Source organism: Gymnoscopelus microlampas, assembly GCF_963454915.1.
Source record: "Gymnoscopelus microlampas genome assembly, chromosome: 9".
Classification (NCBI taxonomy): domain Eukaryota; kingdom Metazoa; phylum Chordata; class Actinopteri; order Myctophiformes; family Myctophidae; genus Gymnoscopelus; species Gymnoscopelus microlampas.
In genome coordinates this window covers 55,494,971-55,522,151 of record NC_139946.1, presented here as the reverse complement: position 1 = coordinate 55,522,151, position 27,181 = coordinate 55,494,971, and the positions used below count along the sequence as shown (strand labels likewise).

General features: G+C 41.9%; 1 protein-coding gene across 1 annotated transcript; it reads left to right on the top strand.

Annotated features, from left to right (window-relative positions):
• On the top strand, positions 1-27,181 carry LOC311052704 (small glutamine-rich tetratricopeptide repeat-containing protein alpha-like). The gene is given in 14 exon segments (XM_084067829.1): positions 1-91; positions 3,431-3,596; positions 4,328-4,431; positions 5,666-5,771; positions 7,093-7,192; positions 9,122-9,226; positions 9,874-10,009; positions 13,686-13,748; positions 19,798-19,835; positions 20,527-20,626; positions 20,629-20,678; positions 20,680-20,730; positions 22,134-22,264; positions 24,272-27,181. Coding segments are annotated over 12 exon segments (1,071 nt in total). The 5' UTR covers positions 1-91; positions 3,431-3,487; the 3' UTR covers positions 22,243-22,264; positions 24,272-27,181.

The window sequence follows — 27,181 nt, the reverse complement described above, 5'->3', positions numbered from 1 at the left end:
CCTGGTAGTGTGTCCGTTCGGCTCATAGAGAACCTTTGGGAACAGGAGGCTAAAGCTAGCAGGCTAACGGCTAATCACTGAACAACAGCTGGTAGGAAACACAACAAACTAATGTGTTTATAATGTTTATCATTCTGTCATCTTCATCCTGAAGACACGCATTAACACGTCAAGTCATTAATAAATGACATTATATCCATTATAACCTGGTGCTATGCTAGCTGTGCTATGCTAGCTGTGCGGCTAGCAGGATGCTAGCTGAAGCCCTTTGTTTTGCATTGGCAGCAGCGGCTAACTTTAGCCTAGCCTAGCCTAGCTTAGCTTAGCTTTCAGCCTGGAGTAGGAATGAGTCAAGTTCGTGTCCAGGTTCTTTAATAAAGCCAACATAAAGCATTTAAAGTGTCTTATAGATAGATTTAAAGGTTTATATTCATATGTTAAAGGTTCTGTCTGTAAAAACAACAACAATAACAACATTGAAGCCATTCTAGTCTTTTATGCTGCTAGAATGTTCCATAGATGTAGTTCTTTGGATCTGTTCTACTTTATTACTTTAAAGACAGTAGATCTCACACTGTTTCATGTCAGGGACCCCCTAGTTAACATGTGTGTGGCCCCGCGGACCCCCCATCTGTAAAGGCTTTGGTGCCAGGGACGCCCCCCCCCCCCCCCCCCCCCCTCCCCCCTCCCTCCACTAAAGAGACAACATGATTCAAAATCTTTCAAACACTTTTCGAAAAGTAGCAGATCTACAAGTGAGAGCTTGTAGATCTGCTATTTTTCAAAAACATGTATCTATGTGTTAAATAATTCAAAATCTTTCAAACACTTTCAAGATTTTTTTCCAAAATGTTCAGAAAACAGCAGATATACAAGCTCTCAGCGCGGCACGAAGCTGAGAGCTTGTAGATCTGCTATTTTTGGAGAAAAAAAAAGTATCTATTTGTTAAATGATTCAAAATCTTTCAAACACTTTCAAGATTTCTTTCCAAAATGTTCAAAAAACAGCAGATCTACAAGCTCTCAGCGCGGCACGAAGCTTAGAGCTTGTAGATCTGCTATTTTTCTCATGCAAAGTAAACGTGTGTGTGTGTGTGTGTGCGTGTCATTGCGTGTCACGCTTGCTTACAAATCGGTGATTCAACTGAATGATGATGTCACCGCCTGCAATAGTTGATGATGTTGTTATTTGGGGGATTATTTTTGTCACTTTACATTTAACACATAATGTGAAACGTGTGTAGTCAGTCTATCACAGTGCTTTACAACACTTTACATATCAAGGTCCATTATTTATTGGACATTTTGAGCCACAGAACCACCGTTTGACGAGATTTAGACTCTCAGACCCAAAACGTAGAATATTTTGTTATAGTTGGATAAGATTTTGTCCACAATTCCATAAGGAGAGATAACAGGCAAATGTTGATCAAAATAACTATTCTTTAATTAAGTAATGCTGATGTTTAACAATAATTTAACTCTTGAGAGTGTAAAATGAAACCAAAGTGGTTTCATTTTACACTCTCAAGAGTTAAAGGTAGGGTAAGTGATATTTTTGGGTTAAAACAAAAAGTATTGTGTTAAAAGGTTAAAGCACTATATTCTGATAGTAATCATTGGTATAGAGTGTTTGTTCAGTAACAGGAGTCTCCCCGTCTCTCCAGCTCTTTAATAAACAGAAAATACATTTTTCAGTAGGTGTCAAAATCTCAGCCAATCAGGAGAAAGTACCCATTTTTAAGCTTAATTTTTATAGTGTTCCAGTTCCAATTTTGTCTGCTCATTTCTTAGTGTCATCACTTCCAATTTCACTTGTTTAATCTATATCCTGATTGAGTTCTCTGTCCTGGTTGGATACAATTGGAAATTAAACTGAAACGAAAATGCGTTTTCTGTTTTATAAAGAGCTGGAGAGACAAGGAGACTCCTTTTACTGAACAAGCACTCTATAGCAATGAGCACTATCAGAATATAGAGCTATTTAACACTTATTTTAACCAATGCAAATCACTTACCCTACCTTTAATTAACAATAATTTAACTCTTGAGAGTGTAAAATGAAACCAAATGGACCCGTGAGGGTCCATTTGGTTTCATTTTACACTCTCAAGAGTTAAAGATCTAATATGGGTCCATGTAGTTACCAACTCTCCATCATTTAGCTGGGGACCACCTGGAGCCCCCTCAAGGACCACTGGTGGTCCCCAAACCACTGGTTGAGAACCACTGCTCTTGTGCATTTACAAACAGAACCGAATGAAACGGGTCTGTAACTCTGAGAGTGTACAAATGGAGAAAAAAAAGTAACAACAATAAGCAGATCTACAAGCTCACAACGCGTCACGTTGTGTGAACTTGTAGATCGTCTATTTTTGCTACTTTCAGTCACGTACTGTATTTCGTGTTGACACTTCTAATCCCTTTTCTCCCCAATGTAGTCGTCATGCCAATTAACTCCTCCCCACACACACATGTGTGTGTTGTCACTGCTGTCCGTATCCTACTGACTCGCCTACCAGTGAGAAGTAGGGGTGGGTTCAATTAACCCATACGGCAATAATCCTATCGTATTCCTTGTCAATAATGGTATCGATACAGAGGCTACAATAGAGTACATAAGTCATGACGTCACTCGTTCATCCCCTGTTTCGTAAAGTAATGTCTCTATGGAGAATAACATTGGGTCATCATAGAATCGTCTCATATAAGAATTGTGGTCCAAAAATAAACAAACTGTCTCTGCGATATTGTTAGGGAGGAGGTTCTGTATCGTTTATGATAGTCAGTCACTTATATTTGATATAGTCTGTTTCTGGCAAAAAAATTACTAATTTGGCGGAAGTAACATTATCGTTTTCTCACCGTCAGTTGATGCTTCATTCATATCCATGAGAGTCAAACCGCCGGGGTCACTTCTTTATTTTTTTGAACACAGTTCTTATTTGACGCGATATTAAATACGTCTATGGGGATTCAGAACGGGGCTGGAAAACCGCGAACCCGGTAGGATGTGTAAATTACGTCAGACTTCGGTGCTCTATTTCCATCCATACGGCTTAAAAAAGCTAAACATCAGCATCACTTTTTGCCCGACAGTGCAAATCTTTTGCATGTATCCATCAAAAACATTATTTATTTGTATTTGTATTTATTTCCTTGCTTTTTGTTTAAATGTTATCAACCAATAATAACATTCTAATTGATGTTCAGAACACGGGGGAATTGTGTTCCTAATTCCTATAGATGCTCCACAAAGTCACGCTGGATTCCAACCCACAACCACAACCAAAAAGTTGAGAATCACTGACACTTGTCTGTCTGTTTGCCTGTCTATAATCTGTCCCTCTCTCTCTCTCTCTCTCTGTCTCTCTCTCTCTCTGTCTGCCTGTCTGTCTGTCTGTCTGTCTGTCCCTCTGTCTGTCTGCAGGGTCTCCTTCCTCACACACGCACAGAGGTACCATCCTCCTCCTCCTCCTCCGTCGCCATGACAACGGAACACACCACAAAGAGACTGGCCGTCTCCATCATCCAGTTCCTTCACGACCAGCTGCATTCTGGGAAACTGAGTTCGGACGCCCAGGAGAGTCTAGAAGGTGAAACCTCGTCTTTTAGTCCATGAGCCAGAGCCCCACAATTGAGCAATGATTATGGAAAGAGTGGGCAAAACCATACCTATATCAAATTGTTTATAGGGTCAATATAAGTAAATAAATATAGGATAACCTTTCCACAGGAGCAGCTTTTTCATATTTATCACATTTTGTTATTTTCCTCATACGTACATGACAGGTGAAGAAATGACAATATTTTAAAAATAGTTATCATAATGAAACTTCACCAGTTGATTACTTACATGAAGACAATGATTTATCGTATTACAAGTTTTCTGAAATTGCATATTTAAATATGCAAATTAGGCATTTAGTCCATGAGCCAGAGCCCCAAATTTGAGCCAGATATTGAATATTCCCTCGTTAAAAACCTTTGACTCCAACATCTTAACAAAATGAAATAAGAATGTTGACTCTGGCTTTGTCCAATGTTCCAACGTTGATTCTGGAAAGTTATACAAATTCTGGCATAATTGGCATATTTAAATATACAATTTCAAAAAACTTGTAATAGGATAAATCATTGTCTTCATGTAAGTAATCAACTGGGGAAGTTTCATTATGGTAACTATTTCTTTTAAATTTTGTCATTTTTTCACCAGTCATTTTAAACAGTGTATCTGCTATATAAACATGTTTTGCTGTATTGTAAACAGTGTATCTGCTATATAAACATATATATTGTATGGTAATGTCATGTGTTGTGGTTGCAGTGGCTGTACAGTGTCTGGAAACGGCCTTTGAAGTTTCCACTGACGATGAGACTCTGGCCGTCCCTCACAGCTTACCTCTAATATTCACCACTGGTCTGTCCAAGGTAATGACAATAACTATTATTATAATAATGATGATGATGATAATAATAATAACTCTACACCACACTGCTACATGGACCATAAGAGCGTTACACTCAGATAAACCTAAAGTCTACATTAGGAGTCGTGTCCAGAAAGTTTTTTTTCAGCTTTGCATTTCTATCTGGGAACACATCTGTCATTTCAACATTTATTTGGCTATTATAAAAATAGCAGATCTTGTAGATCTGCTATTTTTTTTTTTATCTTGAAAATGTGTGCAAATCTTTGAATATATTTTTAACCCATTAAGACCTGGAACTGTGTCATTTTTTGATTTGAGCTAAAAAGCATTATTTTACACTTTGGGCTATTCAAAAATAGCAGATATACAAGCTCATAGCGCGGCACCGAGTGCCGCGCTATGAGCTTGTAGATCTGCTATTTTTATCTGCTATTTTTGGAAAATCGTGAAAACGTGTGCAAATCTTCTGAATATATATATATTTTTAAAGCGAACATTTTTAACTCAAATCTTTGCTTCTGGGGGTCCCTGGAACAAAATATTTTAATGGGGGTCCGCGGCCAAATACATATAATTTTGGGGGTCCTTGACATGAAAAAGATTGAGCACCACTGATATAGAAACATACGTTTTTGAGAATACTGTTGAGATTTAGGAGACATGTAGAATCGGCTTCAGGTCTCAATGGGTTAAGTGAACATTTGTAACTCAAATCTTGGCTTCTGGGGGGTCCCTGGAACACTATTCTACAAATGTTTGCTTTAAAAAAGACACATGTTCAAATTTGCACACATTCTCACGATTTTTTTCTAAAATAGCAGATCTACAAGCTCCAAGCTGCGCTATGAGCTTGTAACGGTTGATCAGTTTGAACGTTAAAGACGCACTGCAGTGACATTTTCGGTCATTTTATTTTGAAGGTTCAATCTGAAACCCCTTCAGGCTATGGGACGTTGGATCTCAATCACTTCAGCCGTGGGCAACACGGCTAGTGTTCGTTTACGTTTACAGGAAGTAATTAAGATTGGCTTTTTAGGGACTTTAGATAAAAATACACAATTTTTTTTTTTTTTCAATTTTTTTGGCATCTATTGTTAGGTATGCCCATATGATGACCACGGATATGCTCTAAAAGTGTGAAAAACATATTTTTCATTTCACTACACCTTTAAACACTGTTTGTGAGATCTGTGGACACGCCTCCATGACGTCATCATGTTCATGTGTTCCAGCTGCCGGCCCCTCCCCCTCCCCAGGTTGTGAAGGAAAGCCCCGCCCCGGTACTAGCCACGCCCACCGAACAACAGATCGCAGAGGCGGAGCTTCTCAAAACAGACGGTGATAATAACATTTACTGAACTATCATTGAACTGAGAGTCTGAATGTCACCGTCTTTTACTCTGAAGTATGTTTTCTAAGGTGAATGTCACCGTCTTTTACTCTGAAGTATGTTTTCTAAGGTGAATGTCACCGTCTTTTACTCTGAAGTATGTTTTCTAAGGTGAATGTCACCCGCCTTTTACTCTGAAGTATGTTTTCTAAGGTGAATGTCACCCGCCTTTTACTCTGAAGTATGTTTTCTAAGGTGAATGTCACCCGCCTTTTACTCTGAAGTATGTTTTCTAAGGTGAATGTCACCGTCTTTTACTCTGAAGTATGTTTTCTAAGGTGAATGTCACCGTCTTTTACTCTGAAGTATGTTTTCTAAGGTGAATGTCACCGTCTTTTACTCTGAAGTATGTTTTAAGGTGAATGTCACCGCCTTTTACTCTGAAGTATGTTTTCTAAGGTGAATGTCACCCGCCTTTTACTCTGAAGTATGTTTTCTAAGGTGAATGTCACCGTCTTTTACTCTGAAGTATGTTTTCTAAGGTGAATGTCACCGTCTTTTACTCTGAAGTATGTTTTTTAAGGTGAATGTCACCCGTCTTTTACTCTGAAGTATGTTTTCTAAGGTGAATGTCACCGCCTTTTACTCTGAAGTATGTTTTCTAAGGTGAATGTCACCGTCTTTTACTCTGAAGTATGTTTTTTAAGGTGAATGTCACCGCCTTTTACTCTGAAGTATGTTTTCTAAGGTGAATGTCACCGTCTTTTACTCTGAAGTATGTTTTCTAAGGTGAATGTCACCGTCTTTTACTCTGAAGTATGTTTTCTAAGGTGAATGTCACCGTCTTTTACTCTGAAGTATGTTTTCTAAGGTGAATGTCACCGTCTTTTACTCTGAAGTATGTTTTTGTGACGACACAGTCAGTCTGATTCTTTGTATGAAAGATGAGATGATTATTGTCACTGTATGGAACAACAATGTATTTTTTTAGTGCATCCACATAAACAAATAGCAGCTTCAACAAAGAAATAAATACTGATAGAACAACATTATTATAATAGCATAAACTGTTAGTCCGTCATAGTCGAGTCATCATAGTCTGTTCACATCAATGCGTGCAATAAATCTTTACAAAAAAGTCTTGAATATTAAAATATAAAACATAAGGGGGTACCATGGGGGAAAACATGAAAATCAAAGCATTAGTTATTCATCTTCAGCACAAATTTTCACGATTTTTTTCAAAAAATAACAGATCTACAAGGCCGTATAGGGCGGAGCTCTATGGAAGTGGATGTTGATTGGTTGTGTTGTGTTGTTAATGAACAGGAAATGACCAGATGAAGGTGGAGAACTTCTCGGCGGCCGTAGAGTTTTACTCCAAAGCCATCACCCTCAACCCCCAGAACGCTGTCTATTACTGCAACAGGTATGACCTCTGACCCCCCGGAACGCTGTTTATTACTGCAACAGGTAGGGGAGGGCGGGGACAAACGGCGCACCCTTTTCTGTTTCCCTCCCTGCACAGAGATGAATTCATTTCATGTAACCATACTTTTTTGTGAACAAGAGACACTTGTCCTCTCCCGTTACCCGCAGTCCGTTTTAATTTTAGTGAAACGAGTCGAACACAATCGGTAAGTAAAGTGGCGTTGCGCTACTCTCCGCACACGGCCCGCCAGTCGGGACAAACGGTGCATACATGGGGGGGGGGGCGGATGGCGCGGATGAAATGTCCTATAACAAGCACATAAGTTACATTTCTGGCATCTAACTCTCATTGATGCTTCAGTAGAATCCTACGAGCAAATGACCATGCTGATAGTCAAATAAACAGGGTCCCCACGGTCATGAAATTCCTGGAAATATTTTGAAATTAAAAAAATAATAATCCAGTACTGGAAAAGGTTTGGAATTGATCAAAGGTCCTGGAATTTATCAAGGGTCCTTGAAAAATATTTGGCAATGCATTGTTTTTGGCTATTGATTTGTTTTAATACAAAACATTTTCATAAACATGTATACCATTACACGAAATATGTAACATTAGTAGTTTTTCGCCGAACGGGCTGTGTAACACCCCATCCGCACTGCCAGTGATGCGACGTGACGTGAAGCGATCGGGCGATGAAATCTCATTCAAATACATGTTTTTGAGTGAGACCGTCCTGACCTACCGCGAGCGACAACGAACCGTGCAACGTCGTCGTCCACCCCTCCTATTTTCGCTCTCAGGGTCACTATGCCCTAATTTTGCACAAAATGTTGAATGAAATTGTACTATTTTATATTCTATGCTTTATTTTTGCTACACTGCCTATCTTTGGGCATTGTACATAGGAGTAAGAGACACATTATTGCGCTGAATGATTGTTTTATAGGCCTGGAAATTGGGCTAAATATTCTGGAAAAGTTTTGGAAATTCATTGCTAAAAATGTGTGGGGACCCTGAATAAATGTATCATGTTAATGTCACTTCTGTCGTTTCCTCAACTTTGTGCCAACACATGCACCGTTCGTCCCTCCCTGTCCGTAATGGGCCGAGCGGCGTAATGCGCCGTCCGTCCCTCCCTGCCTTCCACGGATGTTTTGCTAGCTAGCACAAAAGCTAATGAATATTCGTATTATTCTTATTATTCCCTCCCACACGCATGGCACGTGCACACGTGTGTATACGTGTGTATACGTGTGAACTGAAGGCTACGTTCTTCTTGCTCAGAGAGGTAGAAGCGGCCTGTCTTGGAATCCCAAAAGGTTCCGGGTTCGATCCCCTGGCTCTTCCTGGCTGCGTGTCGACACTAAACCGCCTCGCACGGTTCCCTCTGCCGTCGCCGTGTGAACCTGAAATACAGCCACGCTTTGCAGACAAGAAAGCGCTGTATAAATGCAGTCCATTTACCTGTGTGTGTTTGTATTACTATACTTGCGAGGACCAAGTATAGTAGAATTTTAAGAAATATACATGGTGAGGATCGTTTTCCTGGTCCTCACAAAGACAAATGGTTGTTTTATAGTTTAAAAAAAGCATTTTTTAGAGATACGTTTACAATTAGAAAAACATTCAGGTCAGGATTAGACATTTAGAGGTTAGGTTTAGGGATTGGAATTAGAGTTAAACATGATTTATACTTAGTTGCGCGCCAGTGTCATGCACCGAAAAATAGCTGATCTATAAGCTCACAACGCGTCGCAGCGCGACGCGTTGTGAGCTTGTAGATCTGCTGTTTTTCGGCTTTAGGCTTACGGTTAAAAATGGCAATATTTTGTTTTAAATGGCATTCATAACATGGCTGTCCTAAAGTGTTGATGTCCTCACAAGTATAGTAATACAAACGTGTGTGTGTGTGTGTGTGTGTAGGGCTGCAGCCTACAGTAAACTAGGGAACTATGCAGGAGCGGTGCAGGACTGTGAGCTGGCCATCGGCATCGACCCAAGCTACAGCAAGGCCTACGGCAGGATGGGGTATGATGACATCACTTTATTATGACTTTATTAACACATTCCACGCCAGAGTTTAATATCATAACGCAGTGGTTCTCAAACTTTTTCATGTCAAGGACCCCCAAATTGACACTTATTAGCCCGCGAACCCCCATTTGAAAGGTTATGCCAGGGACCCCCATAAGAGAAGATTTTTACGGCTCTAGCAGTGATTCTCAACCATTTTAATTTCAATGACCCCCAGTTTGACATGCATTAGGGCTACGGACCCCCATTTAATGGCATTTCTATCTCTGCGACCCCAATTCATATTGTAAAATCAATGTTAATCTAACTCTGAGAGTGTACAAATGGAACCAAATGGACCCGTTAGGGTCCATTTGGTTCCATTTGTACACTCTCAGAGTTACAGACCCATAAGGGTCCATTTGGTTCCTGTCCATCATTTAGCTGGGTACCCCCTGGAACCCCCTCAAGTACCCCTGGGGGTCCCCGGACCCCACTTTGAGAACCAACGCCATAATGTACTCACCAGTGCCAGAGATTTATTGTTTAAAAAAAAAAAAAAATTACGTCTCCACAGTCCTCTAGGGAAAGACAGACTTATGTCCCAGTAGCTACCCACTCGGTGCAAATAACTGTGTGTGTGTGTGTGTGTGTTTCTCCAGCTTGGCTCTGGCCAGCCTCAACAAACACACAGAAGCGGTGCATTATTATAAGAAAGCTCTGGAGCTGGACCCCGACAACGACACGTACAAATCCAACCTGAGGATCGCCGAGCAGAAGATGGAGACACCCAGTCCTGTGAGTCATTTCTCTACCTTTTCCCTTTGATATGTAATACCCACGACGGAACTAGCAAGGCTCACCATCTCCGGTTTACAGGGTCCCCACGCTCATGGAATTCCTGGAAATATTTTGAAATTAGGAAAGACTTTTTCCAGTCCTGTAAAAGGTTTGGAATTGATCAAAGGTCCTGGAAAAAAAACTATTTGGCTATGTATTGTACTAGAGTCTCGGGGGGGCTTCGCCCCCCTCGACCCCAGCCGCTGCGCGGGGCTCTAGTCAGCAGTCTTTCCAGTTTCCACCTCGGAGGAAATAAAAGGTAACACAATGGTGTAGACGAAATTGTGTCCGGCTCGCGGTGTTCGGGTCTCGCTGGGCGGTGGTCAGCGATGACGCTAAGGAACAACATGGCCGAGCGTAATGTTGTGAGTTTGTGTTGGCCGCAATTAATTATGCTTGGAGGGGGCAGATGTGTGCTGAGCAGTGAGAAGTAGCCTACAGACTGCGCGAGGTAATTGTGCGCGTTGTGGCTTGTGTTGTTAGTGACATTGATATGTTGTTTTTTTGTTTAGTCCGACACAGTGACACGGGGATGTTTTGGGTTTTGCAATGTATTATAGGATTTGACTATTTATTTGTGAATGAAAAACATTTTCCAAAACATGTATAACATTACACCTAATATGTAACATAAGTATTTTTTCCGCCGAACGGGCTGCGTGATTGCGGCCTAATGTAGACCGGACATGTCAGAAGAACAGATCTACAAGCTCACAGCGTGCTGCGTAGTTAAGTAGTAAATTTGGCACGAAATTAGGAATGGAATTATATTCTATGCTTTATTTTTTCTACACTAGCCAGTCTTTGGGCGTTGCACATAGGAGTAAGACTATAAAGAGAATACATCACATGGATACACCTGGGACGTATCATCAGTGTTGTAGCCTGGGACGTATCATCAGTGTTGTAGCCTGGGACGTATCATCAGTGTTGTAGCCTGGGACGTATCATCAGTGTTGTAGCCTGGGGTCATCGGCTGTTTCGGGTCTCGCAACAACATACACCCTCACCCAGGTGACCCAGCCGGGGTTGACCCAGCCCCCGACTTACGTCCCAGTAGCTACCCACGGTCAGTCCTCTTAGGGAAAGACAGACTTACGTCCCAGTAGCTACCCATGGTCAGTCCTCTAAGGAAAGACAGACTTATGTCCCAGTAGCTACCCACGGTCAGTCCTCTTATAGGGAAAGACAGACTTACGTCCCAGTAGTTACCCACGGTCAGTCCTCTTAGGGAAAGACAGACTTATGTCCCAGTAGCTACCCATGGTCAGTCCTCTTATAGGGAAAGACAGACTTACGTCCCAGTAGTTACCCACGGTCAGTCCTCTTAGGGAAAGACAGACTTACGTCCCAGTAGCTACCCACGGTCAGTCCTCTTAGGGAAAGACAGACTTACGTCCCAGTAGCTACTGTAGCCACGGTCAGTCCTCTAGGGAAAGACAGACTTACGTCCCAGTAGCTACCCACGGTCAGTCCTCTAGGGAAAGACAGACTTACGTCCCAGTAGCTACCCACGGTCAGTCCTCTAGGGAAAGACAGACTTATGTCCTAGTAGCTACCCACGGTCAGTCCTCTAGGGAAAGACAGACTTACGTCCCAGTAGCTACCCACGGTCAGTCCTCTAGGGAAAGACAGACTTACGTCCCAGTAGCTACTGTAGCCACGGTCAGTCCTCTAGGGAAAGACAGACTTACGTCCCAGTAGTTACCCACGGTCAGTCCTCTAGGGAAAGACAGACTTACGTCCCAGTAGCTACTGTAGCCACGGTCAGTCCTCTAGGGAAAGACAGACTTACGTCCCAGTAGCTACCCACGGTCAGTCCTCTAGGGAAAGACAGACTTACGTCCCAGTAGCTACCCACGGTCAGTCCTCTAGGGAAAGACAGACTTACGTCCCAGTAGCTACTGTAGCCACGGTCAGTCCTCTAGGGAAAGACAGACTTACGTCCCAGTAGCTACCCACGGTCAGTCCTCTAGGGAAAGACAGACTTACGTCCCAGTAGCTACCCACGGTCAGTCCTCTTAGGGAAAGACGGACTTATGTCCCAGTAGCTACCCACGGTCAGTCCTCTTAGGGAAAGACAGACTTACGTCCCAGTAGCTACCCACGGTCAGTCCTCTTAGGGAAAGACAGACTTACGTCCCAGTAGTTACCCACGGTCAGTCCTCTTAGGGAAAGACAGACTTACGTCCCAGTATCTACCCACGGTCAGTCCTCTTAGGGAAAGACAGACTTATGTCCCAGTAGCTACCCACGGTCAGTCCTCTTAGGGAAAGACAGACTTACGTCCCAGTAGCTACCCACGGTCAGTCCTCTAGGGCAGTGGTTCTCAAACTTTTTCATGTCAAGGACCCCCCACATTGACACTTATTGGCCCACGGACCCCCATCCGAAAATATATGCCAAGGACCCCCATATGAGATTTTGTTTTACGGCTCTAGCAGTGATTTTTAACAATTCTAATTTCAAGGACCCCCAGTTTGACATGCATTTAGGCTAGGCACTCTCAGAGTTACAGACCCATAAGGGTCCATTTGGTTCCATTTGTACACTCTGAGTTACAGACCCATAAGGGTCCATTTGGTTCCTATTAACATTTAGCTGGGGACCCCCTGAAACTCCCTCAAGGACCCCTGGGGGTCCCCGGACCCCACTTTGAGAACCAATGCTCTAGGGAAAGACGGGGTCAATTAGTCCGCTTCTCCGGAACTACTCTGCCTGAACTCGGGGAAGGCTCTGCCACGTGGAGGGACGAGGCTCTGTGGGTGTGGCCTCCTGGCCGGGCTCCTCCTTCGTCTCACCAGGTCCAAGAGACTCATTATTGCGCTGAATGATTGTTATAGAGGCGGAAATTGAGTTAAATATTCTAGAAAGTTTGGAAAACCTTTTGGAAATTCATTGGTAAAAATGTGTTGGAACCCTGGGTTTACTTCCCGTATCTGTGTGGAAGTGGGCGGACGCCTTTTTGAACTAATGTGATGTGTTGCAGACCATAGACATATAAAGGTAGACGCCTCCTTCGGCTCTGAGGCGTCTGTATCTCGGGCGCGCACCAGCTTCCGCCCTTAGTCTCGTGCGTCACAGAAGGGGACCACTGGTTGAGAACCATTGCACTGACAAGTCCCGGAAAAGACGCACTGTGATTGGCCAGTAGTCAAAGCGCTGTGAGCGCTGTGATTGGCCAGTAGTCACTATGAGTGGACTAAGGGCGGAAGTGATACAAGTATTGCGATACAGGTCGCTCCAATGTACTGCAGAGGCCAATGAGGTATCTAGGTTTCTATATCTATGTTGCAGACAGCAGGGATGGGTGGAGTCACTCAACTAAATATTTCCAGTTCGCAACAACAAGCCACACAATATTCCCAACATTTTGAAACTAAAATGGCTTTTTTTCAGAGAGAGACACCAGTAGAAAATCACCTTTATTATCAACCTCTTTCTGTCCCAGCAACACACTCTCGCAGGATCTAGCACTAGTGAACATAGATCTGTAGCACTAGTGAACAGACACATAGGACGTTCACGAGATGAAACCTGGTTGTGATGATGTGTGTTTGTTTTGTGTTGCAGACAGCAGGGATGGGTGGAGTTAGAGCTGGTTGTGATGATGTGTGTTTGTTTTGTGTTGCAGACAGCAGGGATGGGTGGAGTGGACCTGGCCGGTTTACTCGGTAACCCTGGATTCATGAACATGGTGAGAAATAATAAGTCAATATTGCTCTTTTAACCCATTTAGACCGGGAACACATCTGTGTCATTCTTTTTTAATTTATTTTAGCTATTGAAGAAATAGCAGATCTACAAGCTCATAGTGCGGCATCACGAAAATGTGTGCAAAATGCAAATCCTTCAATTATTTATTTATATATATATATATATATATATATATATATATATATATACATACATACACACTAGATGTGAGGGCCGCTTTGCAGGTATACAGGTCAAGAGACCCAAAAGGCCAAAGCCTGGTGTGAGGAGATGCTTCACGGCCTCACATTTAGGCCCCAACCTAGGTAAGATGTCTAAAACATAGTCTGATCACTGATGGAGGTGAGGTAAGATGCCTAAAACATAGAGTGTGATCACTGATGGAGGTGAGGTAAGATGTCTAAAACAGAGTCTGATCACTGATGGAGGTGAGGTAAGATGTCTAAAACATAGAGTGTGATCACTGATGGAGGTGAGGTAAGATGCCTAAAACATAGAGTGTGATCACAGATGGAGGTGAGGTAAGATGCCTAAAACATAGAGTCTGATCACTGATGGAGGTGAAACATAGAGTGTGATCACAGATGGAGGTGGGGGGTAAGATGTCTAAAACATAGAGTCTGATCACTGATGGAGGTGAGGTAAGATGTCTAAAACATAGAGTCTGATCACTGATGGAGGTGAGGTAAGATGTCTAAAACATAGAGTGTGATCACTGATGGAGGTGAGGTAAGATGTCTAAAACATAGAGTGTGATCACTGATGGAGGTGAGGTAAGATGTCTAAAACATAGAGTGTGATCACAGATGGAGGTGAGGTAAGATGTCTAAAACATAGAGTGTGATCACAGATGGAGGTGGGGGGTAAGATGTCTAAAACATAGAGTCTGATCACTGATGGAGGTGAGGTAAGATGTCTAAAACATAGAGTGTGATCACTGATGGAGGTGAGGTAAGATGTCTAAAACATAGAGTGTGATCACTGATGGAGGTGAGGTAAGATGTCTAAAACATAGAGTGTGATCACTGATGGAGGTGAGGTAAGATGTCTAAAACATAGAGTCTGATCACTGATGGAGGTGAGGTAAGATGTCTAAAACATAGAGTGTGATCACTGATGGAGGTGGGGTAAGATGTCTAAAACATAGAGTCTGATCACTGATGGAGGTGAGGTAAGATGTCTAAAACATAGTCTGATCACAGATGGAGGTGAGGTAAGATGTCTAAAACATAGAGTGTGATCACTGATGGAGGTGAGGTAAGATGTCTAAAACATAGAGTGTGATCACTGATGGAGGTGGGGTAAGATGTCTAAAACATAGAGTCTGATCACTGATGGAGGTGAGGTAAGATGTCTAAAACATAGAGTCTGATCAGTGATGGAGGTGAGGTAAGATGTCTAAAACATAGAGTCTGATCACTGATGGAGGTGAGGTAAGATGTCTAAAACATAGAGTGTGATCACTGATGGAGGTGGGGTAAGATGTCTAAAACATAGAGTCTGATCACTGATGGAGGTGAGGTAAGATGTCTAAAACATAGAGTCTGATCAGTGATGGAGGTGAGGTAAGATGTCTAAAACATAGAGTCTGATCACTGATGGAGGTGAGGTAAGATGTCTAAAACATAGAGTGTGATCACTGATGGAGGTGAGGTAAGATGTCTAAAACATAGAGTCTGATCACTGATGGAGGTGAGGTAAGATGTCTAAAACATAGAGTGTGATCACTGATGGAGGTGAGGTAAGATGTCTAAAACATAGAGTGTGATCACAGATGGAGGTGAGGTAAGATGTCTAAAACATAGAGTGTGATCACAGATGGAGGTGGGGGGTAAGATGTCTAAAACATAGAGTCTGATCACTGATGGAGGTGAGGTAAGATGTCTAAAACATAGAGTGTGATCACTGATGGAGGTGAGGTAAGATGTCTAAAACATAGAGTCTGATCACTGATGGAGGTGAGGTAAGATGTCTAAAACATAGAGTGTGATCACTGATGGAGGTGAGGTAAGATGTCTAAAACATAGAGTCTGATCACTGATGGAGGTGAGGTAAGATGTCTAAAACATAGAGTGTGATCACTGATGGAGGTGAGGTAAGATGTCTAAAACATAGAGTGTGATCACTGATGGAGGTGGGGTAAGATGTCTAAAACATAGAGTCTGATCACTGATGGAGGTGAGGTAAGATGTCTAAAACATAGAGTGTGATCACTGATGGAGGTGGGGTAAGATGTCTAAAACATAGAGTCTGATCACTGATGGAGGTGAGGTAAGATGTCTAAAACATAGTCTGATCACAGATGGAGGTGAGGTAAGATGTCTAAAACATAGAGTGTGATCACTGATGGAGGTGAGGTAAGATGTCTAAAACATAGAGTGTGATCACTGATGGAGGTGGGGTAAGATGTCTAAAACATAGAGTCTGATCACTGATGGAGGTGAGGTAAGATGTCTAAAACATAGAGTCTGATCAGTGATGGAGGTGAGGTAAGATGTCTAAAACATAGAGTGTGATCACTGATAGAGGTGAGGTAAGATGTCTAAAACATAGAGTCTGATCACTGATGGAGGTGAGGTAAGATGTCTAAAACATAGAGTGTGATCACTGATGGAGGTGGGGTAAGATGTCTAAAACATAGAGTCTGATCACTGATGGAGGTGAGGTAAGATGTCTAAAACATAGAGTCTGATCAGTGATGGAGGTGAGGTAAGATGTCTAAAACATAGAGTCTGATCACTGATGGAGGTGAGGTAAGATGTCTAAAACATAGAGTGTGATCACTGATGGAGGTGAGGTAAGATGTCTAAAACATAGAGTGTGATCACTGATGGAGGTGAGGTAAGATGTCTAAAACATAGAGTCTGATCAGTGATGGAGGTGAGGTAAGATGTCTAAAACATAGAGTCTGATCACAGATGGAGGTGAGGTAAGATGTCTAAAACATAGAGTGTGATCACTGATGGAGGTGAGGTAAGATGTCTAAAACATAGAGTGTGATCACTGATGGAGGTGGGGTAAGATGTCTAAAACATAGAGTCTGATCACTGATGGAGGTGGGATAAGATGTCTAAAACATAGAGTGTGATCACTGATGGAGGTGAGGTAAGATGTCTAAAACATAGAGTGTGATCACTGATGGAGGTGGGGTAAGATGTCTAAAACATAGAGTGTGATCACTGATGGAGGTGGGGTAAGATGTCTAAAACATAGAGTGTGATCACTGATGGAGGTGAGGTAAGATGTCTAAAACATAGAGTGTGATCACTGATGGAGGTGAGGTAAGATGTCTAAAACATAGAGTGTGATCACTGATGGAGGTGAGGTAAGATGTCTAAAACATAGAGTGTGATCACAGATGGAGGTGAGGTAAGATGTCTAAAACATAGAGTGTGATCACAGATGGAGGTGAGGTAAGATGTCTAAAACATAGAGTGTGATCACTGATGGAGGTGAGGTAAGATGTCTAAAACATAGAGTCTGATCACTGATGGAGGTGAGGTAAGATGTCTAAAACATAGAGTGTGATCACTGATGGAGGTGAGGTAAGATGTCTAAAACATAGAGTGTGATCACTGATAGAGGTGAGGTAAGATGTCTAAAACATAGAGTCTGATCACTGATGGAGGTGAGGTAAGATGTCTAAAACATAGAGTCTGATCACTGATGGAGGTGAGGTAAGATGTCTAAAACATAGAGTCTGATCACTGATGGAGGTGAGGTAAGATGTCTAAAACATAGAGTCTGATCACTGATGGAGGTGGGGTAAGATGTCTAAAACATAGAGTCTGATCACTGATGGAGGTGAGGTAAGATGTCTAAAACATAGAGTCTGATCACTGATGGAGGTGAGGTAAGATGTCTAAAACATAGAGTGTGATCACTGATGGAGGTGAGGTAAGATGTCTAAAACATAGAGTGTGATCACTGATGGAGGTGAGGGTAAGATGTCTAAAACATAGAGTCTGATCACTGATGGAGGTGAGGTAAGATGTCTAAAACATAGAGTGTGATCACTGATGGAGGTGAGGTAAGATGTCTAAAACATAGAGTGTGATCACTGATAGAGGTGAGGTAAGATGTCTAAAACATAGAGTCTGATCACTGATGGAGGTGAGGTAAGATGTCTAAAACATAGAGTCTGATCACTGATGGAGGTGAGGTAAGATGTCTAAAACATAGAGTCTGATCACTGATGGAGGTGAGGTAAGATGTCTAAAACATAGAGTCTGATCACTGATGGAGGTGAGGTAAGATGTCTAAAACATAGAGTGTGATCACTGATGGAGGTGAGGGTAAGATGTCTAAAACATAGAGTGTGATCACTGATGGAGGTGAGGTAAGATGTCTAAAACATAGAGTGTGATCACTGATGGAGGTGAGGGTAAGATGTCTAAAACATAGAGTCTGATCACTGATGGAGGTGAGGTAAGATGTCTAAAACATAGAGTGTGATCACTGATGGAGGTGAGGTAAGATGTCTAAAACATAGAGTGTGATCACTGATAGAGGTGAGGTAAGATGTCTAAAACATAGAGTCTGATCACTGATGGAGGTGAGGTAAGATGTCTAAAACATAGAGTGTGATCACTGATGGAGGTGAGGTAAGATGTCTAAAACATAGAGTCTGATCACTGATGGAGGTGAGGTAAGATGTCTAAAACATAGAGTCTGATCACTGATGGAGGTGGGGTAAGATGTCTAAAACATAGAGTCTGATCACTGATGGAGGTGAGGTAAGATGTCTAAAACATAGAGTCTGATCACTGATGGAGGTGAGGTAAGATGTCTAAAACATAGAGTGTGATCACTGATGGAGGTGAGGTAAGATGTCTAAAACATAGAGTGTGATCACTGATGGAGGTGAGGGTAAGATGTCTAAAACATAGAGTCTGATCACTGATGGAGGTGAGGTAAGATGTCTAAAACATAGAGTGTGATCACTGATGGAGGTGAGGTAAGATGTCTAAAACATAGAGTGTGATCACTGATGGAGGTGAGGTAAGATGTCTAAAACATAGAGTGTGATCACTGATGGAGGTGAGGTAAGATGTCTAAAACATAGAGTGTGATCACTGATAGAGGTGAGGTAAGATGTCTAAAACATAGAGTCTGATCACTGATGGAGGTGAGGTAAGATGTCTAAAACATAGAGTCTGATCACTGATGGAGGTGAGGTAAGATGTCTAAAACATAGAGTCTGATCACTGATGGAGGTGAGGTAAGATGTCTAAAACATAGAGTCTGATCACTGATGGAGGTGAGGTAAGATGTCTAAAACATAGAGTCTGATCACTGATGGAGGTGAGGTAAGATGTCTAAAACATAGAGTCTGATCACTGATGGAGGTGAGGTAAGATGTCTAAAACATAGAGTCTGATCACTGATGGAGGTGAGGTAAGATGTCTAAAACATAGAGTCTGATCACTGATGGAGGTGAGGTAAGATGTCTAAAACATAGAGTGTGATCACTGATGGAGGTGAGGGTAAGATGTCTAAAACATAGAGTGTGATCACTGATGGAGGTGGGGTAAGATGTCTAAAACATAGCCATAGCTCTGATCAACAGTCTGTGACGGGTCTTGGAGGCATGTGGAGTGATCCTATGCTTGCAAATCGCTGCCTAACTTAGGAGCTTTTGTCAATTTTATAGTAGTAAGATAGATAGATAGATAGATATAGATATAGATATATATATATAATTTTTTTTAAATTAATGAATTAATTTAACCAGTAAAATCACATTGAGACCATGGTCTCTTCTATGAGTGTGCACTGGCCAAGAGAAGAGGCAAATACATGTTACACAGCTCTGCCAGTAACAACAAATACAGGACATGACAAAGACAAACATATGACATCTGTAATACCAAAAGCCTGCTACCAGGGGGGCTCAGACAGAGTCTGAAAGGCACCAAATACTTGTAGATCTTGTAGATTGGGATTCTACAAATGTCTTCTAAATCCTAACACTTTAAAAAAAAAAATCTTAATAATAATTGATTGTTTATGTGTTTGTTTTGTTTCAGGCGTCATCTTTGATGAACAACCCACAAGTGCAACAGCTGTGAGTTCATAAAAATACAAATAAATTATAGTCAAAAGTACCCATACATTATTATTGTTTTTAAATGACACAAACTGTAACCGTATAGAAAAGGTCTGAGTAAGAAATAACATCCTATATACCAGGGGTTCTCACATTTTTTTGTACCACAACCCCATATAGGGCATAGCAGTGGCGGCCATTTTCTGGTTCCACTCGAAAATAGTCCATGCATTTCTCCCATAGAGATTTCCAAAAATATTTATATAAATTACTGTAAGCCTAGTATCAAGCCATCCAGGGTCCTTTGAATCATGACCATAACACATTTTATTCTGTGAAAAAAAAAATATATATATATATTATATGATATACTATATTTAATAAAGACCCTTTGTTTTGCCGTTTTCAAAAAAAAAATCACACAAATGTGTTATGGTCATGATCACCAGGACCCTGGATGGCTTCATTCTAAAAGGCTTAAAATAATTGATGAATTAAATATTTTTGGAAATCTCTATGGGAAAAATGCATTGGCTTTTTTGGGGTGGAACCAGAAAAATGACAGCCATTGCTCTGCCCTATTATGAGCTTTTCAATAATCCAGTATTTTGATGACGAAACATTTTGTACTTTTGACTAAAGTAAAGACGCTTAGAATGCAGTAACTTTAACATTAACATCATAACATTTAACATGGTTGTTCTTCCAGGATGTCCGGGATGATGGCAGGACAGTACGGACCAATGGGAGTGCCCACAGGCATGGGCGGGGCCGGGGGCTTGGCCGGGCCCGGGCCTGGGGTTGGGGGCGGGGCCTCGGTGGCGCCAGCGGCGACGGCGCCGGCAGCAGCGGCGGCGGCGGCAGGAGGGGGCGGGGCCTCTCCCGGCGGTGACATCACTGGACTCATTCAGGCGTACGTTTAAAGATCTGTTATTCTTCATACTTCCAGAGGTCAACAGTTTGCCCAGCAGATGTTTTATAGATCTGTTATTGTGTCTCCAGAGGGTCAGCAGATGTTTTATAGATCTGTTATTGTGTCCCCAGAGGTCAGACAGATGTTGTATAGATCTGTTATTGTGTCCCCAGAGGTCAGACAGATGTTGTATAGATCTGTTATTGTGTCTCCAGAGGTCAGACAGATGTTGTATAGATCTGTTATTGTGTCTCCAGAGGTCAGACAGATGTTGTATAGATCTGTTATTGTGTCCCCAGAGGTCAGCAGATGTTGTATAGATCTGTTATTGTGTCTCCAGAGGGTCAGCAGATGTTGTATAGATCTGTTATTGTGTCTCCAGAGGGTCAGCAGATGTTGTATAGATCTGTTATTGTGTCTCCAGAGGGTCAGACAGATATTGTATAGATCTGTTATTGTGTCTCCAGAGGGTCAGACAGATGTTGTATAGATCTGTTATTGTGTCCAGAGGGTCAGACAGATGTTGTATAGATCTGTTATTGTGTCCCCAGAGGGTCAGACAGATGTTGTATAGATCTGTTATTGTGTCTCCAGAGGGTCAGACAGATGTTGTATAGATCTGTTATTGTGTCCCCAGAGGGTCAGACAGATGTTGTATAGATCTGTTATTGTGTCCCCAGAGGGTCAGACAGATATTGTATAGATCTGTTATTGTGTCTCCAGAGGGTCAGACAGATGTTGTATAGATCTGTTATTGTGTCCCCAGAGGGTCAGACAGATGTTGTATAGATCTGTTATTGTGTCTCCAGAGGTCAGACAGATGTTGTATAGATCTGTTATTGTGTCTCCAGAGGGTCAGCAGATGTTGTATAGATCTGTTATTGTGTCCCCAGAGGGTCAGCAGATGTTGTATAGATCTGTTATTGTGTCTCCAGAGGTCAGACAGATGTTGTATAGATCTGTTATTGTGTCTCCAGAGGGTCAGACAGATGTTGTATAGATCTGTTATTGTGTCTCCAGAGGGTCAGACAGATGTTGTATAGATCTGTTATTGTGTCCCCAGAGGGTCAGACAGATGTTGTATAGATCTGTTATTGTGTCTCCAGAGGGTCAGACAGATGTTGTATAGATCTGTTATTGTGTCCCCAGAGGGTCAGACAGATGTTGTATAGATCTGTTATTGTGTCTCCAGAGGGTCAGACAGATGTTGTATAGATCTGTTATTGTGTCTCCAGAGGGTCAGACAGATGTTGTATAGATCTGTTATTGTGTCCAGAGGGTCAGACAGATGTTGTATAGATCTGTTATTGTGTCCCCAGAGGTCAGCAGATGTTGTATAGATCTGTTATTGTGTCTCCAGAGGGTCAGACAGATGTTGTATAGATCTGTTATTGTGTCCCCAGAGGTCAGCAGTTTGCTCAGCAGATGCAGCAGCAGAACCCAGAGCTGATTGAACAGCTCAGGAGTCAGATCCGCAGCCGGACGCCCAGCGCCAACGAGGAGCAGCCATGATGACACGCCCACAGGAAGTGAGGTAATTAACACCCTCACAGGAAGTGAGGTAATTAACACCCTCACAGGAAGTGAGGTAATTAACACCCTCACAGGAAGTGAGGTAATTAACACCCTCACAGGAAGTGAGGTAATGGACCCTTTCGCTAAGCCCCACCCACTCCACTCTGTGACTGGTGGTGCGAAGTTAGTCACACCCCCCAGGCCTGGCAAGCTCCGCCTCTCACCCATTGACTTGCATGTTAAAATCAGTGGTTCTCAAACTTTTTCATGTCAAGGACCCCCAAAATGGACACTTATTAGACCGCGGACCCCCATTTGAAAAGATAAGCCAGGGACCCCCCATAAGAGAAGATTTTTACGGCTCTAGCAGTGATTCTCAACCATTTAAATTTCAAGGACCCCCCACTTTGACATGCATTAGGGCTACGGACCCCCATTTAAATGACATTTATACCTCTGGGACCCCAATTCATATTGTAAAATCAATGTTAATGTAACTCTGAGAGTGTACAAATGGAACCAAATGGACCCGTTAGGGTCCATTTGGTTCCATTTGTACACTCTCAGAGTTACAGACCCATAAGGGTTCATTTGGTTCCTATCCATCATTTAGCTGGGGACCCCCTGGAACCCCCTCAAGTACCCCTGGGGGTCCCCGGACCCCACTTTGAGAACCAACGTGTTAAATGACGGTTTTTCCCCTTAAAAATAATCGATCATTTCAGCAGCAAGAGCTTCAAAATCTCTTCTAAATCTAGTCAAAAAGGCCTGCAGTAGGCTATGCACTGACACATGTGCATGACATTATTTCAATAAACTAAAAACATGTGAAATGTCAGAGGGAGTAATAACCATGGATACACGACGGTCCACTGTCACGACCGTCATGGATGAACTTCAACCTGGTGTTTGCACTTTCTCCATTTACGGCCCGTACATCTACATAAACGTTCAGATTTCAAATATAAAGTGCTTATCCCATGGCCACGGATGTTACATTTATTATGTACGGGCTCTCAGAAGTACCCGAATCATCCGTATTGTTCAAAAAGCATTTTAATCTGATAGGTGGCCATTTTTTCCATATGCTTTCAACTAAGTGACCCTCGGTTGGTAGGTGTATTGCACTCCGATACATTATGAGAAAATGGCCACCGATCGGGTTAAAATGCTTTTTATTGAACAATACAGAATAAACGGGTACTTTTGAGAGTCCCGTGCATAATTTTCGTTTGGACGTTCGCTAGAAATACCGTCAGATGCCGCTCTCAACACCTCCAAGGATGATAGTGATAAACAAGGATAAGGCAGATGTAGCGGTCATGTCACGCTCCAGAGCAGTGTTGATTTAGACGGCACATTTTGATTCAGTTTTAGTCATAGTCTTTTGAATCAAATTTAGCTTTAGTCATATTTTATGCTGAAAATAGCCGATCTACAAGCTCACAACGCGTTGTGAGCTTGTAGATCGGCTATTTTCAGAGCGCAACCAAACATAATACGATTTGTCTTTTAGTTCTACTGGATCTCTTCTCCACTAGATCCTTCACTAACATTTTAGTCTAGTTTTTATTTGTTGACAAAATTGTCAATATATTTAGGCTTAGTTTTAGTCATCATAGCTTAGTTTTTATTTAGTTTTTATTTAGTTTTTATTTAGTTCTTATGTAGTTTTCGTCAGTGGGAAAATGTAGTCGAAGAACATTTTTCATACTAAAAAGTCGACGAAATCAACACTGCAGTCATGTCATGCTCCATAGACGCCACTAGGAGGCAAACGTGAGCGCTTGAGACCTTTGAAAGCTAATGGGTTCAGGGAAATAAAAACACATCAAGTTCTAATCAGGTTGTTTTCCTGATCTCTTGTTGTTCAATGTGTGACCCTATATCATTTTATAATGTTTATGTATTTAAATAAATGTTTTCAATGAGTCTATGGTTAACATGGAGTTTGAAGTTCAATGTTGTTTGTATTCATCATTTTGCGCCCCTATATCGATCACATGTTTTCTTCTTCTCTTCACAGATGATCACGGTGTGTGTGTATGTGTATGTGTGTGTGTGTGTGTGTGTGTGTGCGCGTGTGGAGGGAGGAAGTGGAGACGGACTGTATTTTAACGTCTCGTCTGTATGATTTGTTTTGTTGCAACTGGAAGAAGAAGAAGAAGAAAAAGAAGACGAAGGCGTTCCTTGAGGACGGCGTTCCATCAACCAACTATAACTGCATGAACGAGTGGCCCCGCCCTCTCTGATTCAACGCTGTCGTCAAGGCAACCCGTCAATTTGGCCAAAACAAATAACTAGGGACGCACCGATATATCGACCGTACATACATACATACATATATATTGGTATCAGCTGATATTTGTCTTTGTTGATCAGTGGCGTGCACAGACATTTTGAGGGGCAGGTGCTCAAGTAAATTATACTTATTTTTGTTTACTTGGTCTGCTCTTTTTTCCCTCTACACCTATACCTCTTTGCCAAAAATAGCCGATCTACAAGCTCACAACGCCTCGTTGTGAGCTTGTAGATCTGCTATTTTTGGCTAAAGTTCTCCTCAGAAAAGGGATGCTAGGTTTCGAGTGGTTATGGCAAAAAGAAAAATCATATCACATAAAGATTTGGCGGACCCCCTGTAGTAACTCTGAGGAACCCCTAGGGGTCCCGGACCCCCTGTTGAAGACCCCTGTTGAAAAGTGGGGGAAAAAAAGTTTTTTTTTCCTTTTTTTTCAAAAGGGCACCTCTGGTCAAGAGGGCAAAGGGCAGGTGCTCAAGCACCACCTAGAGTCTATCTGTGCACGTCCCTGTTGTTGATAATTATATGGGCAGTTAAGTTGACATTCACCGATGGCAGATATGTTTGGTGATGCTGTTGGTGACACAAGCTGAATATTTGGAACAGTGCTTTTTTTGTTTCCTTATTTCTTTTTTATATATAATGAAGACGTATTAGTTTCCCGGGCACAAAAGGGGAAATGACTAACAACAAAAAAACAAAATAAACAAACGTATCGGCCATCGGCCAAATTATTATTTTAAATATCGGTGAATCGGTCCAGTAAGTAACATATCGGTGCGTTCCTAACCAATAACCCCAATTGAACAGCTGCTCCGTGTAGTTTGAGCAACGAAACGTGAATCTCTGACAGCGTCCAAAAAAAAACACCAAGTTCAAGATTCATGGTTTCACTGAAATAATAAATGGCGTTTTTTTTCTCTGCAACTTTGGAAGCCAGAGGTTGTTTTGAAAGTGTGGAGCTTCACACACATTAGCTTGGTATAAATACGTAGGTTTTCTTTGATTCCGGCTACGTGTCGAGATATGAAACGACTTCTAAAGTACAATTGTAAATGACGGACATCCTCTGTTATGTCTTAATTACCAAAAAAACTACAGTTGAGCCTCGTAAAAAAAAAAGAAAAAGAAAACGCTACATTTTCAACACCGTCGTTCAGACGGACTTTTAACCACATCGTTATAGGCGGCAATTCTCACAAATAGCCTAGAGGCCCATACGCATAATTTATACACACTGTACTCCGGTGTTGTGCGGCGGATATAAACGTTTTTTACAAGCCGAGCTTGTAGATCGGCTATTTTCCTCACACGCTGGTGTCTGGGCTGAAAGTGGTTGATGGTGTTTTAATGTGATGAGGATGAGGTTTGGTCGCACCGCGGCCGGAGACGCACTCAAAACACACACACGGTTGGTTGATTGACGTTTTAACGTGACTAATCCCTCGCCTGCGAAAACTCGCGTGTCACAAACGAAATCCCGCCCCTCTCACCAGGGGCGTCGCCGCCTTCCAGCAGTCCTGTCACTCATAGCTCCCCCACCAATCACGGAAGAGATTCACAGCCGTGAGAGTAACATGTCCCTGACACACACACACTGGAAGCTTGACGATAATAATGATCCAATAAACTATTAATCTGGTGATGATTTGGCAACTGGAGGAGTGGGCACCATAACATTGAGGCCACATCAATGTTAAATTAGCTATAGTTTTCCAAAATGTAAAGAAATGAAGAATACTGAAATTATGTAAAGTCAACATGATTTGAACATTTGAAATGGAAGGCCTGATATTTGTACGTTTGCTACAAAACCTGTGGATTCTAAGTTATTTATGGACATGAACAAGAATTTGAAGGGTTAAATGTAAAGGTCTGATAATGATGTTGAAATCACGTATACTTTGTTATTTCAGACCCGTTTTCCAAAGCATATACTTTTATTTCTTTGACATTTTGCGGGGGAAAAAACAGCCAATTTAAAATTGAGAGTCCCACTCCTCCTCCTGTGTCCAATGACTTAATTAGCTGTGAATTATCTTTGAAAAACGGTCATTTTGGCTTCATGGATGTATTGTGTTAACACTCTGTGTGGAACCATGCTCTCATCATGACAATAAGCAGCAGTTTAGATTCATGTGAGTGAGTGAGTGAATGAATGAATGAATGGCACAAAGTCATCCTCCCTCTGTGTACGAACCTTAAAGCCTGCTTTATACTTCCTAGTACGACGGTGTCACTTAACCAAACAGAACCAATTCAGCTTCAATTAGCACTTCACCCATTTTCCCACCTTTTATCTTCATATAATTGGTCCTCAACTAATGCTCATTATAAGAGCAATTGCTCAACGTTCCCCTGTCTTAACGGGTTAATAAAATACATACAAATAAGTGAAAGAAAAGTTTGAAAAGGCCGAACCTGCCCACCGATGATGTCACTGGTAGGTCAGGTCTCTGGACTGTTAGACAGAAAAGGTTGGAGCATCAGTTGAGGAGCATTTCTATGAAGCTGAGGATGATCCTGGGTTTAAACTCACACAGACACATGGCAGTGAAAAGCATCTATTTGTACAGACAGTAGAGATATGATAATGAGGACCTTATGGGTAAATAAAGGAGCATTTCATTTACGCTG